Below are 19,596 nucleotides of genomic sequence, written 5' to 3'. Positions count from 1 at the left end.
TGTTCCAAGAGTAGCCCATAAATATGACATTATTCAGGATTCTGGCGTGCTCGATGCTAAATTATTAAACAACACATGCATCAAGGTTAAACTTGCAATCAGACAGACTGGCTGTCACTAAAATGAGGGCCATGTTAAAATAAATTTTAAATTAAAAAAAGCTCCAGAGACTCAATAACACCAGGAAGAAATGAAGAGGCACATTTTGTTAAGGATTTTCCATTGTTTTTACAATAAAAAATACATTCATACAGAAATATAACAATCTTGCAAAAAACAATTTCAAATAAAACCTTGTAAAAAGATTTCAAATAACAAAATTTTACAAAGAGATTGGAGATAAACAGGGTTTTTAAAAAGAAATGTGAAACATCAATAATAAGAACAATTTTAATTGCAACCCAAGGTCATACGGTTTCATTAAGGCTCCATTATCCACAGAACAGTACAGATACTGTTCATTGGCTAGTTAATAGAAAAATAGTACATGGCCTAACCTTTTCTTCCAGTGAATTCAACCATATTTTGTTTAATATATATTGCATTAAAAAGCACAAGCTGATTCAAGTTTTTAAACTTTCTGTCAATGGCATTCTTATCTAGTGGCTTGTACAACTAGGTAGAGCATTGCATACACATGCAGAGTTTAAAAAATGCTGTAAATTTTCATCAAAAAAGCAGCTGCCTCTATGGTTTTTGGCAAATAAAAAAATGCATAGAAGGGAAAGTGTGTATGTCTCTGCCCTCAAAACCATGTGTTTGTGTAAACATTATAGTAACATCCAACGGCCCATTCCTCCCCATCAGCTCCAAACCCAACGATTTAATCAAGCAGTTTCCCGATGTTCAAGGATTTATTTTTTGTGCGTTTTTAAAACACCCAGGTGATTAAAATTCAGTAAGCGTACTTCTAGTCAGCCTTCTCACAACTGTGAAATACAATGGCTTTCTGACTATGTTTGCAGCCCAGGCAATCGCATTTCTCTTGCCCGCCGAGATGCATCTCAGCCAGCCCATTGACGAGTCAAATTAAGATATTGCTCCAGACAGCTCAATATCTAATGTACTGAATCAACAGGCTAACATAAAGGAAATTAGTGCTAGCCAAGGGCCCAATGAGCCACTTTGTCTGATTCATCCCATGCTGGAGCCCCTCCAATGTCACTGTTAACCATTATAAATCTTCTATTTTACTACATTAGGGTTAAAGTGAAGATGCATTTTCAGAATTAACAGTGCTTTACAGCCAAGCGATTTGTCATGGTCATCTTTTATGCACAGAGTACTAGGAATGTGTTACCATTAAAGCACATCAATATATATTTTTTATATAATATAAAAAAGAACACCTTCAATGAAGTTACTATATACTCAATAGATCATTTTAAAACATTATATTCAGTCAAAATAAAAAAATAAAACTAATATTTAATACTTGGGTAGACAAAAATTGGCATTTTATACTCAGAAAATTAAAGAAAAGTATTTTTTTATTATTGTTTCCATGTCAAAGACAGAAAGAGGCATAGAGTACAAGATCATGTGATAGGGAGCCTTAATGGAGCCCAAGTCACCCATACCCCTGTCTGGTGACCCACATGTGATTGCTACACTCACTGTAGCAAGGTCACTTACATAAGGCACCATTATTTCATGTCAACAGTGCATTAACATTTAGAAACCAGAAATTAGTCCTCAGGCATAAATAAAAAGACCCAAATTAGCTGCTTAAGTAAATCAGTTGCTAAGCTATAGTGGTATTCAACCAAAAAACAGTCCAGGCTTCCTTTACTTTATGTAACATTTGCCCAAACCTATTTTTTTTTCTTTTAAACTGCACATAATCGGAATCAAATTGCAGTCCCCAATTACAAAGAAAGAAAAGTGTACAATCCCCAGAATCATGCGACACCTTTCTGTTTATCATGAAAGTTTATAGTTGTGTTATATCCTTAATACACAGCTTATACAATGGATTACAAATTAGCTTTTTTTTTGTAGCAAGTGAACAAGGCTACTCGACACATTGCACATTTATCAGCTGCACCAGACACCAAAAGCTCCTCTCACACGGGAAAGGGGTGAGTCTCCTGTCCAGATTCAGTGCCTTGCTTAAGGCATGGAACAGCGAAGACATTTGGCGGTCATCCCATCTCCAGGCACGTCCCTCTCTCTGCTTTTCTCTCTCGTTCGCGCTCACACACACTCATCCAGCCCACTTTAAAGCAATCTTACCTCACCACAAGAAAAAAAATCATCGCTTCCTCATCATACAATCAACCCTAGTCAACCCTGTTCTCAGTGCACATGCTCACAGCGGGGACTTGGCAGCCACCGGACAAGGTTGAGTACCAATGTACATCCAGGAAAATTTCCAGATACCATCCACCACAGTTGCTATGCTGCCTCGTACTCTAAACGGTCTTTGAGAACACCCTGACAAAAAAAGGTCCTGGAGGCTACTGGGTAGGGTGCAAAATGGCATGCTTTGGCTGGAGCATACGTTCCTCCTTGTGTGGCAGTTCAATTGTGAAGCTGAATCGCCAACCGACTTTACTGTGGACACCCTCTCAGATGTGTCTCTTCATGTGAAGGGCCAAGTGATCAGACCTGGAGAAACACCTGGAGCAGGGACACAAGGAGACAACATGAGACAAATTACTCAAGAAAAAGTTTTGTATTTTAAAACTACATTTTATTTAATGTTAGTGGGAATCAAAACTAATTCAGAATTAAATTCATAGCAACTAAAAAGATTGCTTCAAGAGCATCAGAAGTCCATTGATTCAGTAATAACTCACAGAAAATGCTGGAAGTACTCCGCGCCAGGCTGCAACTGGGAATGAAAATAGTTAACGTTTTATGTGGAAAATGTTAACACTTTCTCTCCCCACAGATGTGGTCTGACAAGCTGAGCATTTCCAGTGCTGGTTTAGTTAGATTTCTACCACCTGCTTTGTTTTTAAATTGACATGCATGGCTTCAGAGTTGAATCATCATTTGGCTTCATTCTTGGGCATGCTTTAACTAATTTCCAATTTTGGTCAATGTCATCAGTGCTTATAAAGCTTCAGGATGTAGATCTGATTCAGTCTATTGGATACATCCACTGTATTTTACACTGGTTTAGGATCAAACATGCACTGATTCAGGTTCAGCTCAAACGGATTCCATTCCCAAAAATCATTATTCTTTTTCCAGAAATTACCACACATTAGTTCAATGATGAAAGGCATCATTGGTGCACAGCAGAAAGCTTGAAGAACTTCAATCTCACACAAATCAAACCCCCGGCTCACAAAACTTTACAATGATCAAGTGCTAAACTTCAGCAACGGTAAACAGGTTAAAAAAAAAAACAAGCTATTAAACTATCGACGTTGACCAATAAGGCTGCAGTCTTTATGTATATTGTGGTCCTAGCTGAAAGCCTGCCTGGGCAATGAAGGCAAGGAATGTAACCAGTGTAACACAGAGTGACCAGGCAGCACTCAATGCCATTTGGTCCACATTGTGCACCTTTGCTTTCAAAGAAATTGTGAACCAATAGACAAGGATTATAAACACTCAGGATATTCCTATTGTTCTCCGAGTAGTTCTAGAAAATTTTAAATTAATTTTAAATAGAAGTAACTTTTCCCCAAACAGATTTTAAGGTGTCATAAAGAAAAATAGAAAATCTTAAAATCATATTGGACTTCAAATTGAATGTTTTAGTTTGCCCAATTGGATCAGCATGGTTAAAATGGCGTTAAATCTACCTCTGACCTTTGCAATCGGCAATTTGTGATGATGCCTTGAAAACAATTTGCTCATGAGGATGGTCTAGGCTTGGGAGTACTCACTTAATGGCTCCGTGTATTTGCATCTATGTATTTTATTATGGTGTTAATTGTCAAGAAAACTGGTGATCTGTTTGAGAGTTTCTTTTAAATTTTCTATCCTCTTTAACTTCGTAAACACATATGAAATGCAACATTCCCTACTTTTGAACAACCCATGAAAAAACTACCCCCAACCCTCTATAATCTCCCTATCAGCTCATTATAAACTAGCTCTATTAACTAGCCAATGAATTCAATGCGCAGGGAATCATACAAAAGTGGTCATTTGCTTGATATCGCAATGCTAATCCTTGGTGTGCAACAAAAAAAAACACAAAAAAGAAGATGGACCTTTGATTGGAGTGATTGCAACATGCCCATACCTGTCACAATGAGTGCATTTAAACGGTTTTGCCCCAGTGTGTTTCCTGAAGTGCCTTGTAAGCTCATCACTTCGTGCAAATCGCCATTCACAGCCTTCCCAAGAACACCTATAAGGCTTTTCACCTGCGGACATTAAACAAGGGCACGTCAAGCAGCAGAAGGCAACTGGAACCTGGCTGACCATCTGTACCATTTGCAATACGAAAAAAAAATATTGGCATAGAGGTTTGATTATTACACCTTCTAACATCCACCTTCTCTCACCACTCTCCCCCCCTCCCCCACCAAAAAAAAAGTGCCAGATTTCAAGTAGCAGCCAGTAGAGATAAAAATTGCAGGTAGCAATTAATAGTTGTGGTTTTCCAGAAACCAGCTATTGAGAAAAGATGAGAAAACAAAATGATATACAACCAAGGATGACAAAGTAAAAAGAGATCAGTTAGTGATTGATGTCATGCAATGCTATTGGCTCCAGTTATTCTTTCACAACCACCATGCATTTGAGTGACAATATTTGCCATTTCACCTTTTAATTCAAGAGTGCAAATACAGTAAATTACATTAACATGTAGCACATATTTAAGGACTGATTGCACAAGCTCTTCCTGAGCAGGTCCTATTTATGACTGTCAACAACATAGCAAACCATTGACAGCAGTTGTACTACAGAACACTTTGATTTTATCATAATCCCAACAAAGGATGATTCTCCTATGCCACTGTACGCCTGTAAGAGAGCCATATTGAAGCAGAGGGAGCTGTGCGGGGGTAGACATTTCATAACTCGTAATAACACTGCAAGCTGGCAGTTAAACTATACAAGAATTTTTTTTTTAATTTCTGAGGGAAGTACTTGTATTGGAGAAAGAAAAAAATTTTTAATCAGCTCAGACACAGTGTCCAGCAACACTTCAAACACCTTGGCAATATACCTTAATAGGGATAATTTCAAGGTTACTACCATTATGTTTCCTGAGAAATCAGAGAGGACCATTTAAAATCTGTTACAATATTTCCAAGTATTCCAGCTTTTTATCTCCGATATATGCCTGCTTCACGTCCTGTGGAATAACTAGAACTCAGCCCATTTCCTTGTTTTGAAAGTTTACAAATTACCCTTAGCAGTGTGTATCCTTCCGTGTGAACTGCCTGGGTGTAGGTTTACATTGGCTTTAATGGAGCAAGGCCAGCATTCTACCAGTTGTATCCAGGGAATTCACTGTAACACTCATGACGCAAGGAAGGCTTTCAGAAGTGTCCCCTTTGCTCTTGTGCCTGCTGAGCCACAGCTTCAATGGCAGTTAGCGCAACGCCACTGAAACACTAGTGATTGGGACCGGGGTTCGAAACCTGCCGCGCTGTCTGTGAGGAGTTTACGTTCTCCTCACGTTTAGGGTTCGTCCCCCCCCCCCCCCAGAGGCTCTGGTTTCCTCCCATTGTTCAAAACTGGGGGGGGGGTTGTAGACTAATTGGGTGGCACAGGCTCCTAGGCTGGTAGGCCCTGTTCATGTGCTGCTTGTCTAAATTTAAATTTAATGAATGAGGTGAAACTGAATTCACAATTTGTGGTTTTGGGCAGGTGATTTTAAAACAAATTCTCTTTCCTGATCTCTCAAGGTTTGAATCGATAAGATGCAACAGCATCGTAAAAACATAAAATATCAGAAATAGGAGTAGGCCATCCAGCCTGCTCTGCCATTCAATATGATCATGGCTGATCTCATCATCGACTCATCTCCATCTACCTGCCTTTTCCCCATATCCCTTCATTCCTTTCTTATATAAAAATTTATCTAACATCCAAAAAAGTGGACGTGCAAATTATGCATGGTTTTGTCAACATCCGATCTGAAGAATGTGCATCACTAATTTGATAAGTTTAAACGACCGCACAATAATGACTCTCTCATAAACTATTGGCTTCTGGTGGTCCGAAGCATCAGCAAAGATTGGCTTTTTTTGGATATAGAGGAGCAAGGCAAACAGCCATCACATTTTACAGTATCTTGGAGGTTTCGGAGTACAATAACATTATTTTTTTTAAAACCACAGGCAGCCCAAGCCAGGAAAACAATCGTAATCATCCATGCATTTTAATGAAGGGAACATCTGCAGTATGGATTACCAAATCAAATCAACAGAAGAAATGGCAAAGTGACTGCTTCATCAATAATCCTCCACACAGATTGCACCAGCCCCAATGGGAAAAAAAAAATTCCTTTCAAAGCAAAGAGTAAAAATGACTCTAAGCTGACTTGCAGCAATCCTTGTGCTGTCAATGATGTGAAAGCAGGATTGGATGTTTGGGGAAAGTTTTGTTCTGATGTTATAAAACTGCATGGCCAATAGGCTTCATATAGTCACCCACTTTGCCAGTCCTCTTTCAGATCCCATACCACCACGAAGGCTTTCTGGAAAGAGGGGTCTCTTAATCAAATGGTCATGATCCACGAGCTCGTGATCCGCAGGGGGGGGGGGGGGTGGGTGCAGCTAAAATAACTAGGGAGAAGTGTTAACAGTCTATGCATATGCTGCATTTTGGGCCATTTATTTTCGTACCTATTTAGTCAGACGTCTCACATACAATGATAAATGAGTAAATCTGAACTTCGTCAAATGATTTGTCCCACTTTTGAATGGCCAAAAGTACTATTCTGCCAGTGGGGGGGGGAATGGAATCCATTAAATTGCTTGGCAATTCTCTTTCTAGGAAGAATGTTGTGTCTAAATGTCATCGCAGGATGGAATTCACACGTGGGTCCTTTGGTTGAATGCCCAACACTTCAATTATACACCTACTCAACTGGTTCTTTCTTGCCATGCCAAACAACAAAAACAAAATTGAAGAGACTCTGTCTTGTTCTGGGTGGTTTGACCCAACAGAAGAGGTTTAATTCAACACTCATAGGAAAACTATCAGAGGACTTGTAAAATTACATATCACAGACACAAAGGTTTCCTATCACATATGTGTGCTAGTTCTTTGGAAGAATGCGTGCAAATTGTCCTCTTCTGTCTTGTCCAGGTGGCTGTGCAAACCACTGAATAGGTTTTGTAAACAGCTTTAGTAGCAGACCTAAAAGATGAACTGCATTTGACGTGACTCAATCCAGTTGCATGCCTGAACCAAAAAGGTGAATTTTAAAAATTAAAAAAAAAGGAAACATTAACAACAATTGCAACATTCCTATGATCCACATGCAAGTGTCCACTAACCTGTGTGAGTTCGCTGATGTGCTTTTAGGTGTGAACTTTTGGTGTAAACTTTCCTACATCCATTGAACTGACACCAGTGGACCCTTCTCCTACCATCAGGTGAAGCCTCTCCATTTACAGGACTAGATTTTTCCAATGATTTTGTAGCATTTCCACCACGAATTTTAACTGTATTCAGCTCAGGAATGTTTGCTGGTGGGTTGCTCCACAGTTGCGGAGAAGATTCCTTGGTTAGTTCTGGAGATGAGGGAGGTGTGGAAAGAACTGGAGAGTTTACATTTCCAGAGTTCACGAGGACAGTATTTAAAGGGTTTGAGGTATAGTTTACCGTGGGTGAAAGTTCCTCAGAGCTGTCCAGGGACTCGCTGCTTACATCAGAGCTCATGCTGTTGGTTTCCAGGTTCTGACTTTCCTGCGTCTCCTCTTCCAACAAGTTTGCATTTTTCTTGTCCGCTTCATCCTTGTCGCCACAGACCATCATGATTTTGCTTAAGAGGTCATCCTGTCCATCAAATCTAAATTCAGAAGCCGAAACATAGGGCTCACTTTGAAGGTACCGCTCCAACTCCAGGCAAGTCTGAAAGATAGAAATTTGAGAAGGTTACCTAAAGGAGGTCACGATTTTGCAAAGGATTCTCGGAGTCAGCTTTGAAGACTTGCAGCCACCAATTCTCGCGTACCAATTTAAAAATAAAATCACCAATGAGGATTTCTAAAACAGATTAAACATGGCAAAGGTATCCAAACAAGGCGATTCAAGACCAAGATTTTTTTTTTAAAAAGACATTTCTTCACCCAGGAGAGAGTAAATAGATTTTATTTTAGCCCAGAAGCTAAGTTGCCTTTGTTATCAAGGAAAGAACAATAGATTTTTTTGGATACTAATAGATGTGGGTTAGCACAGAAAATAGGTCCTGAAGCAAAGATGAGTCATGATTTTTTTCTGAATGGAGGGACAAAGAACCAAATGACATATTCGTACTCATGATATCGTGAAGGCAAAATGCACTGTCTAAATAATCATTTTAATTAAAATCCTTGTTCATATATATATTTTTAAAAATCAATTTGACCTCAATCCACAATTTTAAATTCCACTGAGCGGCTTTGGTGAGATCATTAACTACATATTCAAATAAATATGCCACAGTGACAGGGATGTCCCTTTTAATGGCAGCAGCTACCTTATCATGAAAGAGAACCTCCTTCCTTTCAATAGAGATGCACAAGGCTGTGCCATGGGCGTGAAGCAGGTCTGGATCTCTCCTTTTTTGTTTAAAAAAAAGAAAAATCCTCCAAAACCCGTTTGAGCCAATGCTCTGCTACCTAGTGGAAGTGACAGCAGAAAAGCCAGAGGAAGGTTCAAAGACTCAAAGTGCAGGCCTGCTAGAGAGAGAGAGAGAGAGGCGGAAAGGACCGCAGCTTCCTCTCTGTGTGTAAACGTGACCCCTCAACGATTTCCAGAGACTTGCATGCTCAGGAATGGATCTCAACAGCTGATAGTCAGTCCAAGAAACCTTGGCCTAATTCACCTTTATTGCATGTTGATCAAAATACCAATTAGAATTTTTTTTTTGGGGGGGGGGGAGTTAAAAGAAAAGCATTGGAGGAAAGTGGTGCTCAACAGGATGCAGCAGAGGAAATTGCTCTGGAATGCTGTCGGGAAGTCCCATAGTACAAAACATTTTCTCCCTCTCTCTCTCCTCCCCCCTTTGGTCAATAGGGAAAGCTGAATGAGTCATCATACTATTTCACCCAGTGGATAGGATACTTCCTCGACCATCTGCAGGAGGCAGAACGGCTACCTTGACGATAATTCGCCTGTTTTAACCACAAGGTGCTGGGCTCAGCATTTATCACCGTATTGTCGGCAGCCAATGAATTAATGCAGTAAACAATTTTTTTTTTAAAAAGTGGAACACGTGACGTTCTGCATTTCAAATTCTTGAAACTACAGAAGGAATCTAAGAATTGAAACATTGCATTCAACTCAACCTCCAGTATCACTGGCCAACTTTTGTTTTTGGTCTTAAACACTACAATGCAGTGGGCTCATGGGTTGTTTTCTCATTTGAAGCAGTCCTGCTATTACAGTCATTTCTCTTCCTCATTTTGTATTTCACAATAGTCCACTGGCGATTTGTACAGGATCTATGGGTTTCTGGGCGTAAGGAACTTCAGTGAAATGACCGTGTTCATTAAAGGTTTGGCTCCACTCGCTCCTGGATGTTCGGAATCGAAACAAGTCTCCTCCTCCAGACCCAACCTTCCAGTAAACACATTGAAGCTGCAAGACCGAACTGTAGTACAAAAAAAAAATGTTTCTCAAGGCTCTGAGAAGACGAGTCTGGCTGCCTGCCCAAATCCCAAATGCCTGAAGGAAACTACTTGGATCAATTTCAATCACGTACTGAATGTTTCAGCTTCTTTGGAAGGGGGGGTGTGCGGTGAAGGGGGGGGGGGGGGGGCATGCAATTACACAAGGCAAGGGGCTTTCAAACAAACTGCTGGCGTGCAGTTCCAAACCATCTCAGAGTGATTAGGATGAGCATTTGAACTGGGTTTGTCTTGTGCCATTCTCTCTGGTCATCTGTGTCCTGACAGCAAGCTACTTCAAACAACATTCCTTTCAAGCCAGAGTGGTAAATAGAGAATAAAACCACCAGAATAGGAACTGGCAAGACTTCTCCCCCCCCCCCCACCCCCCCAGAACACAAAAACACACACACATCTCGAGGACGAAACGTGGAGTGTAGTCGATCAGTCAATATTCAGCTTTTTTATTTCTCTCCTGGGCGATTTGACAGTTGCTGTCACTGGGCACCTTCGAGACTGGAGTTGGCGACAAGTCTTTTTAAGTGCAAGGCACTTTCGGAGCAGCAAATCCTCGCCCAGCTGAGAGACAACAACAGTAAGAAACGGACAGAATAACGTCCCAAAACAGATACATATCTAGGCTCCCCAAGGCTCAGGGCACAGGCTCTCCCCAAGGCTCGGGGCAGAGGCTCCCCCCAAGGCTCGGGGCAGATGCTCTCCCCAAGGCTCGGGGCAGAGGCTCCCCAAGGCTCGGGGCAGATGCTCTCGCCAAGGCTCGGGGCAGATGCTCTCGCCAAGGCTCGGGGCAGATGCCCCCCCCCCACACACACACATATACACACACAACACATATAGTCACCTGCTGCCAGTATTCTTCAAGTGATGCCAGCCCTGAGAAGTAGCCAGTATCGTGCACAATCTGAAGCTCTTGGAAAATGCTGCACCTCGGGAGAACATCCATGCCGGTGACCGTCCCCTTGGCTCAGTCTGGCCCCCTCCCTCGTTTGCAATGGGCGGAATTCAAAGAGAACTTTCTCCGCCAACCCAGGTTTGCAGGGCAGATGCAGAAGGTGAAGCCGAGCCGACCGTCAGAAGGAGCAGGAAGAGATGGAGTGAGAGCAACCCCTTGTCTCTCACTCACTCATATGCATGAACACACACACACACCGTCAGCGCAGCTCCACTTCCCTATTCAGAGCCGAGCCCAAGCCGAACGGCCGCGCGGCTCCGCCTCTCTCCCTCCTCCTCCTCTCCCCCCCCCCTCCCGGGCCCTGGCTCCCCGCCCCCACGTGACCTCGCAGCCCCGCCCCCCCCTTGGCCCCCTCCGCCCCTCGACCAATGGCGCCGCCCCGAGTCGCCGCGGCGCGCATGATGTCATGAGGGGCCAATGGGAGCGCAGCGACGCGCCGCCCAGGGCTGGCCCCGAGTGCCGGCGAGCGGCTCGTCAAATGCCACGCCGGTTCCGATTGGCCGACGGGGGACACGCAGGCCCTGCCCCCTCTGCTGCCGACCGATTGGTGGAGGCGGCGGCATGCTATTTTTAGCAGCGTATATAAGGCGGGAGCCCGGAGCGGATGGTTGGAGCATTGAGTTGCGGCGGGTTGCAGGCTGGGAGCGCTGTAAGCTGCTCGCGACTGAGCGAGGGCAGTTTTGCCAGTTCTCAAAGTTGTAGCCAGCTTGTTTTGAGCTCGATGTAATTTAACTCTATGGCTCCTGCATGGTATAAAAGTGCATTCAGAAGTATTCTGATGCTGCTTTGCAATTCAATCTCACCGGACAACCAACTTTTTCTCCTGATATCAAATAGAGGGCTATAAGAGACAACTTCAAGCTGAATGCAAAGATGATTTCCTATTTGCTGCATCATGTAGGAAGTTGGTGAACTATTAAATGAACTTCCATTGGATTTAGCAGATTTCCCCCGTGTCACTGTCCAATAGTCGCCGGCCAGCATTGATGGATTCTAGTTGCCCTGATACCACTTTTCCAAGATCACATTGAAAACTTTCACCATGTTTGTCACAGTCTCCAAGCTCAGCAGAAAATGAATTTTCAATGACAGGTTGCACTTTGTGGTTTTGCTGTCGATGTAATGCACAGCATCTGTCTATGTGAGCTGCTTTTTTTTAATAGCCTGACTACATCTATCCTGATGAAGCATGCACAGGCCTAAGACAATGTTGCATTGCATCTGCACTAAGTGTGTACCCAGGCATCTTGGACTCACCAAAACAGCTTGCTTTATGGGCAATGTACTAATAGACAAAAAAAAAGTGGCAGGAAATCACAAAATAGGTTTTATCCAATGTGATTTTTATGACCAGCACCTCAAAATCCATAAAATTGTTCAGAATACAAAATCTTTGTTGAGTGTAATCAGACAGATTTTCATTTCTAAGGCAGTATTATCCTCCAGTAAGTTTATACACACACACACACACACATGTGGAGAGGGACAAAGGGTTAACATTTCATGTCCATGACCAGATTGAGTGTTTACAGCATTATCTGTATGAGAACATGTCTGACATTCTGATCAATATTGGATGTCCCCATGAACTTTTAAAGAAACAAAAAGCCAGCCATTTTCATCATCAAAATTGTGTTGGAAGTGATAATCTTGTTTGATATTTGAAGTCCAGCTGCTGTATTTAAAATAAATCAATGTGTTACAATTTTGGAAACTTCAGTAAGGGTGGAAGCACTGGGCAAATGCTCTTCCTGTGTTGAGTAAGCCTGTAAAACATCAAGCAAATTCCCTTGCAAAATCATTGTTGTGACCTAATGTAATGCACATCTGTTCTTTACTTCCTCCATAAGAGGCTAAAAAGTTTTGACTTTACTGTAAGTGGTACAATCTGCACCAGAGGGGGAGCCATTCCTTCAGCTACTTGTCATCACAACCAATTTTGCAAGTTTACTGTTTGAAGTGATGGTGAGTGTTGAATGTCAAGCCAAATATGGGAAATGGATTATAATTGTATGCAAATCATGGAATGAATTCATAGATGTATTTTTTAACTATTTCTGGTGTTCTGAGGCTGTGGAGTGAAAGTTAACATGAAATTGCTGGACTAGACGAGGATGAGCTGGGATTTTACTGAAAGGCCTGGATAGAGTGGATGTGGAGAGTATGTTTCCCATGGTTGGGGGGAGTCTGGGACCACCAGAGAGAACAGTCTCAGAAAACAAAACAAAATAATTCCTTTTAGAACAGAGATGAGGAAGAATTTATTTACCCAGGGATGGTGAATTACAGAATGTGTTGCTGCAGTGGCGGTGGAGGCCATGCCACTGGGTATATTTAAGACTGGGATAGCAAGTTCTTGATTTCCAAGGGAATTAAGGGTTATGGGGAGAACGCTGGAGAAGGGGGGAGTGAAAAGAACAGTAAATTAGTCATGATAAAATGGTGGGGAGCCCTCAATGGGCCAAATGGCCACTCAATCTGGTCATGGACATGAAATGTTAACCCTTTGTCCCTCTCCACATGTGTGTGTGTGTGTGTGTGTGTGTGTGTGTGTGTGTGTGTGTGTGTGTGTGTGTGTGTGTGGTCTTGTGTAGTGTGGATAAGTCAGACATCAGCAATTTAACCTCCAAGATGAGTGTGTTTTTAAATTGGATGCCATCAAACAAATGTTAAATGAGGAGAGATTTGGAAATGGTGACCTCATACTTGGAAAAAATTGAAGAGGATGATAGGAAAACACAGTTTAGGTAATATCAGAGCTTGGGACGTTGAAATCTACAATCATGAAAAAAAGTAAATACTGGGATACTGAGGGCAGAATTGGAGCAATTTAGAATAGTTGCAGAATTTTAGAAATCCCATAGAGGTTTTAGAAAATTGAACATAAGAAAAAGGTGCAATTGTTGGGCATGAAAGCGAGTGGATATGGTTGCACTGATAATACAAAATATGGAGCGTGGAATTGATGGTATTGTCTTATAAGGATCTCACATCAGGGCCAAGAGGCTTTCTTTTCCACCCTGATAAAGAAATTAGTTAGGCAAGTAAGTCCCTTGATCCTGCTCCTATCATTCTACAAGATCATCGATGTGTCAATCTTGACCTCAATACCACTTATCTGTTCTTTTCTCATACCCACTGAAATCTTTGCGGTGTAGCAGTAGCAACAGTGCTACTGAAAGAACACAAAACCGGACAGGTTGAGCTCAGTGAGCAGGACTGATTTATTGTAGGCTGCTGGGCCGGACTTATTCTCCCAGCCCGAACCTGGCTGAGAACCGCAATGGGGGGCGCTGACGTCATCCAGACATCACATGGTTCCCCCAGCACGGGCTTCTGAGCCCTGTGCTGAGAAGAAGGGGAAACCCCCCTGACGGTGCCATTTTGGCCAGCTGCCCCGCCGTGTGGATTTCAAGCGGGGCTGGTTCGCCTGCCTAGTGGTGTGCCACCACAGTGGTTTAAATTCCTCACGTCCACCTCAAATGTCATCATGGACCAACTCCATAGCTCTCTGGGTTGGAGAATTTTGAAGACTTGTAACCACGTTGAGATAAGAAATCTGAAATAGATGACCTCTTATTCTGAAACCATGCCTTTCAGTTCTAGATCCTCCATTAGAGAAACATCATCCATCAGAAGCTTTTATATTTTAATATGATTACCTTTCATTCTTCTTGTACCCCACCAAGAATAGAGGACCTTCTTTGCACTACCTCCAGTATTTGCCCATTCTTCCTTTAAACAGGAGTCCAACCATTTCTCCAACAGCAATCTCATATTTAGTGAAGTGGCATCAAGTGTTCTCTGTGCCCCTTGTAGTAAGCCCAACATTGAATTAACCTTCCTATTTACTTACTATACCTGAACACAAGATATCTTTGTACTGCAACGTTTTGTCATCTCACCCTGTTTAAATAATAATTGAAGATTAAATGTCAGAAAATGTCCAGTGCAGTGAGAAGGTTATCTCTAATATTCATATAGCTGTGTAAAGATACAATTTCCAGGAGATTGCGATGAAAATGGAGATCAATTAGTACCAGTGAGCCAGAAACATCAGAGATATATCTTTATCTCCTATGAACTCTGCGAGACTTGCCGAGATCCTCCAGCTTTTCTGTAACTTGTCATCAATTAATTCCAAGCAAGGGCAGCATTATAGCGCTGTTGTGTGGTTCATTCAAGACCCTGATGTCTGTCAGGAAGTGTATTTTAGCTAGCTGGTGTGTGCTTTCAAACTCTCAAGCCTTCATCCCATTGGGAGGTGGGAGAGAAAAGTGTGTACAGAGTCTGATGGGTCAGTACGCTGGCTGCCTTTCCAAGGCAGCAGGACGAGCATATAGAGTCCATTAGATAATCTCACATTTTTCCATATTAGACTCCATCTACCCATGCATTTAACCTGTTGGTGTCCCTTTGCAAAATCTGTTCTTTGTTGCCATTTGTTAATCTAAATATTTGTGTATCATTAAATTTAGTTGCAACACATCCAGTTCCTTCACTCAAGGTATCAATAAATAAATAAATACATGATGCCCTTGCACATCCTTGTGCAATCCAACTCTATGTTTTCCATTTCCTATCCATGCCAGTATGCTCCTCAAGTCCATATGATCTTACCTGTGCAGTAACTTTTTGAAATTATTTTATTGTCATGTAAGAAAAGAGAAAATGCAATATTACATGAAATTTCCTTTAGTCTACCTTAAGCCGGAGAAAGATTCGCCATCAGCAAAAATTGCCCGGTGCCCCTTACAGTCAGAGAAAGAGAAGCAAAAGAGGCCCCCCCCCAAGTCACTGAATGTCCATGAATTCTCCTCCAGCGCTTCCGCAGCCTCCATGGCCACACAGCCTTCAATTTAAACCATCACCAAACTAAGCTCCAGATCTAAACCTCTGACATGATCAGGAAGCTCTCAGTGCCCTCTCACAACTTGGTTCTGATAACTGGTTCCCCTTGAGCCAGTCTCCAGCCATCCCCAGCCTTGTGCAAGACCCTTGACCGCAGTCACCCGCAGCCTGTGAGGGTTCCTCGTCACGGGTCTCAGCTGTGGGTGGAGTCTCAGCTGCGGGTAAGGCTTTAGCTGCCGGTGGGGTTTTAGTTATCGATAAGGTGGGAATGTGGCTATCACAATTGAAATTTTAAAGCCTCCATTTTTTTTTACCTTGTCAACTCTGTGTGTTACAAGCTAATGTTATACTGCTGAGTCAGCAAAAACACTTTATCTTTAGAATCTACCATTAATATGAAAATGATTCTGGTCATAGAAAACATGAGAGATTAATGTCACAGCCAGAGGCTCTAGTCCCATTCTACTTCTGCATTTCTTTCATCATAACATGTAGAAACCTTTATCAATCAATCAATTCCATATCAAAAACATTGCTCCAAATAATGTTCCACTTGTATAATATGTTGTTTTCCCCAGTGGGTATATAATCTGTATTGTTGGGTATCATGTTAAAATATAAATGTTTGAGCCATCGAAAAGGTTATTTACAGTAAAAAAAAAAGGAGCAAATAGTTAACTTTGTGGAAAGGCCACATGTTGATCATAATTTTAAAAAAAAAGATGTTGAGCATCTTTTTCCCAATGAATAAATCAGCAGGAGCTGTGGTCGTGGTTGAAGATGCTTTGGCTTGTGGTAGAAAACAGGTAGAAATCAATGAAAAGGAATTTATGGAACCTAATGAATGGCATTGTATTGGAATCGAATCATAGAAATGGGGACTTTCAGCAAACCTTCTCCACGACAACTGCAATGCCTATCTAAGCTAATCTCATTTGTCTGCATGAGGCCTGTATTCCTCTATGTGTTTCCTGTTGATGTACCTGTCAGAACATATTTTACATTTTGTAATTGTATCGGCCTCCAATTCTCTTGCAGCTCTCTCCAGATATTCCTCACCCTATGATTGAAAAATTTACCACTCCTTGATTATAGGTGGAAATGGCAAATACCATGACTCACTTGCTCCAAGTCAAAGGGGTAGCTATGCCTGACTTTTTATTGGCCATGTGGAGCAATCCATGCTACAAGGCTAGACAGGTGTCTCCTGAACTCTTCCTCCACGACATTGTCAACTACATTGGTGCTGGCTCATGCACCCATTATGAGCTCATCATCTTTATCTACTTTGCTTCCAACTTTCACCCCAACCTTAAATTAATCTCTGGCAACATTCTCTCTTTTCTCGATCTTCCTGTTTCCAACTCGGGAGTCAAATTCTGTGCATATCTTTTCTACAAATCCACCAACTTCCACAGTTAACTCAACTACCCCTCTTCACACTCTGTCTCCTGTAAGGATTCTATTCCTCTCTCTCAGGATGAGGTCTTCTATTTCAGAACAACCGAGAGGTCTTCCCTCTTCAAAATAAAACAGCTTCCCCTCGATCATCATCAACTCAGCCCCTATCTCCCCTATTTTCTGCACTTCTGCCTAGCCCACTCTGCCCCTACATGTCTTCTTCTTTTCTTTTCTTTCTTTGGCTTGGCTTCGCGGACGAAGATTTATGGAGGGGGTAAAAGTCCACGTCAGCTGCAGGCTCGTTTGTGGCTGACAAGTCCGATGCGGGACAGGCAGACACGGTTGCAGCGGCTGCAGGGGAAAATTGGTTGGTTGGGGTTGGGTGTTGGGTTTTTCCTCTTTTGCCTTTTGTCAGTGAGGTGGGCTCTGCGGTCTTCTTCAAAGGAGGTTGCTGCCCGCCAAACTGTGAGGCGCCAAGATGCATGGTTTGAGGCGATATCAGCCCACTGGCGGTGGTCAATGTGGCAGGCACCAAGAGATTTCTTTAGGCAGTCCTTGTACCTTTTCTTTGGTGCACCTCTGTCACAGTGGCCAGTGGAGAGCTCGCCATATAACACGATCTTGGGAAGGCGATGGTCCTCCATTCTGGAGACGTGACCCATCCAGCGCAGCTGGATCTTCAGCAGCGTGGACTCGATGCTGTCGACCTCTGCCATCTCGAGTACTTCGACGTTAGGGATGAAAGCGCTCCAATGGATGTTGAGGATGGAGCGGAGACAACGCTGGTGGAAGCGTTCTAGGAGCCGTAGGTGATGCCGGTAGAGGACCCATGATTCGGAGCCGAACAGGAGTGTGGGTATGACAACGGCTCCGTATACGCTACATGTAACAAGGACAGAATTCCCCTTATCCTCACCTACCACATCACCAGATTTTCAGATTTATTGTCAGAATTACCACGAATTGGTAATGCGAAAAGTAAACTGTACACTGCATGAATATGTAAACAATCTAAAGTACTGTAAACAGATGACCAATGTAAACAAATTGACTGTGCAATATAGGGAGAGCAAAGAAAATCAATAAAGTAGACAAGTAAGAGTCCTTAAATTAGCCCCAATTGAGTTTGTTGTTGACGAGTCTGATGGTGGTGGGGTGGTAGGCTGTTCCTGAACCTAATGGTGTGAGTTTTGAGGCACCCACACCTCTTTCCTGATGTCAGGAGCAAGAACAGAGCATGTGCTGGGTGATGTGGGTCTTTGATAATTGCTGCTGCCCTTCGACGGGATCGTTTTGTGCAGATGTACTCAATAGTGGGGAGGGTTTTGCCTGTGATGTCCTGGGCTGTGTCCACTACCTTTTAAAGGGCTTTACAATCAGGGGTCTTGGTGTCCCACATACCAGACCGCGATGCACATTCCACATGCAACACATTAACCTCTGAACTTTCTCCCACCTACAATTTGGTCCTACTGTCAGACACATCTTTCCATCTCCTCCCCTCTCCACTGTCCACAGAGTCTGCTCCTTCTGTGATTCCCTTATCCACTCATCCCTTCTCTTCGTAGCAACTCCTTTGATCACAGGAAATACAACATTTGCGCCCACACTTCCTCCCTCACCATCATTCATGACCCCCAAACAATCCATGGAAATGAAGCAACTCTTGAGAATCTGCAGGGGTCATCTACTGGATTAATTGCTCCTGTTTTAGCCCCCTATGGAGTGACTGAATGTGGCTGGCTTATTGTTTTATTGAGCACCTTCGCTCTGTCCACTTCAATAACAAGGATCTCACAGAGGCCAACCATTTCAATGCCACACTCCACTGGCCTTGCAGACATGTCTATCCATGGGTTCATGCACAACCAGACTGTGGCCAGCTGCAAATTGGAGTAGCAAGACCTAATATTCTGCCTGGATACTCTCCAACCGGATTGCATTGACACCGACTTTTCTAGTTTCTGTTCGGCCCCTCCCATCTCTCTCTCTCTCTGACTCTCTTTCCCTATCCCTCTATCTTCTTTCTTCCAGCTTCCCACGCCTTTCAGAGAGCTATCTCCTCCCCCATTACTTTCCAACAGCATTTTTCTCATCGACCCTCCTACCCATATCAACGTATGACCTCTTGGCTATGGGCCTGTGTCCCTTTCCCCTACCTTTTTACTTGGGCACTTGCCTGCTTTTTGCTCATGCTTGGCAAAGAGTCCAGGCCTGAAATGCTGTTATGTATCCTTTCCATAAAAAATGGTGTATCTTAAACTATAAGCACCACATCTGCAAACTTCCTTGTTTAACTCTAATGTCCCAGAATTCTTTTGCTGCCCACTTCCATGTGTCTTTTGTTGTCAATACATTTTTTTAAGCCTAGTAGCCCTAATATTTCTACTTAGTTCATTTTGTTGTAATATTACTTGGGACATTTTTGCTAAGTTAGAAATGCTCCGGTAGGCTTGAGAAAATGGTTAGTAAATGAACTGGAATCTATGCCAAAGAATGGATGATGAAGAACTTTCAATCAATCTTGCATCTACTGCTCGCCAAGTATTTTGGCCTCTCGTCCTTTTTCCACAAGGACTTTTAGCATGGACTCAGCATCTCTTCAGTTACCTATGGATTTTTTTTCTGTTTACT

The 19,596-nt window shown here is 42.6% G+C and overlaps 1 protein-coding gene across 1 annotated transcript; it reads right to left on the bottom strand.

Annotated features, from left to right (window-relative positions):
- Positions 1-203: 203 nt before the first annotated feature.
- klf6a (Kruppel like factor 6a) lies at positions 204-10,947 on the bottom strand. The gene is made up of 4 exons (XM_069914673.1): positions 10,600-10,947; positions 7,425-8,001; positions 4,208-4,331; positions 204-2,622 (listed from the first exon to the last, which is right to left on the bottom strand). The coding sequence occupies exons 1-4, from the start codon at positions 10,699-10,701 to the stop codon at positions 2,571-2,573; spliced, it is 855 nt and encodes a 284-aa protein (XP_069770774.1). The 5' UTR covers positions 10,702-10,947; the 3' UTR covers positions 204-2,570.
- Between the last annotated feature and the right edge of the window lie 8,649 nt (positions 10,948-19,596).

The sequence above is a fragment of the Narcine bancroftii genome, chromosome 1, assembly GCF_036971445.1.
Source record: "Narcine bancroftii isolate sNarBan1 chromosome 1, sNarBan1.hap1, whole genome shotgun sequence".
Taxonomy (NCBI): Eukaryota; Metazoa; Chordata; class Chondrichthyes; order Torpediniformes; family Narcinidae; genus Narcine; species Narcine bancroftii.
The sequence above is the reverse complement of the archived record's forward strand: the minus strand, read 5'-3'. Positions and strand labels throughout refer to the sequence as shown.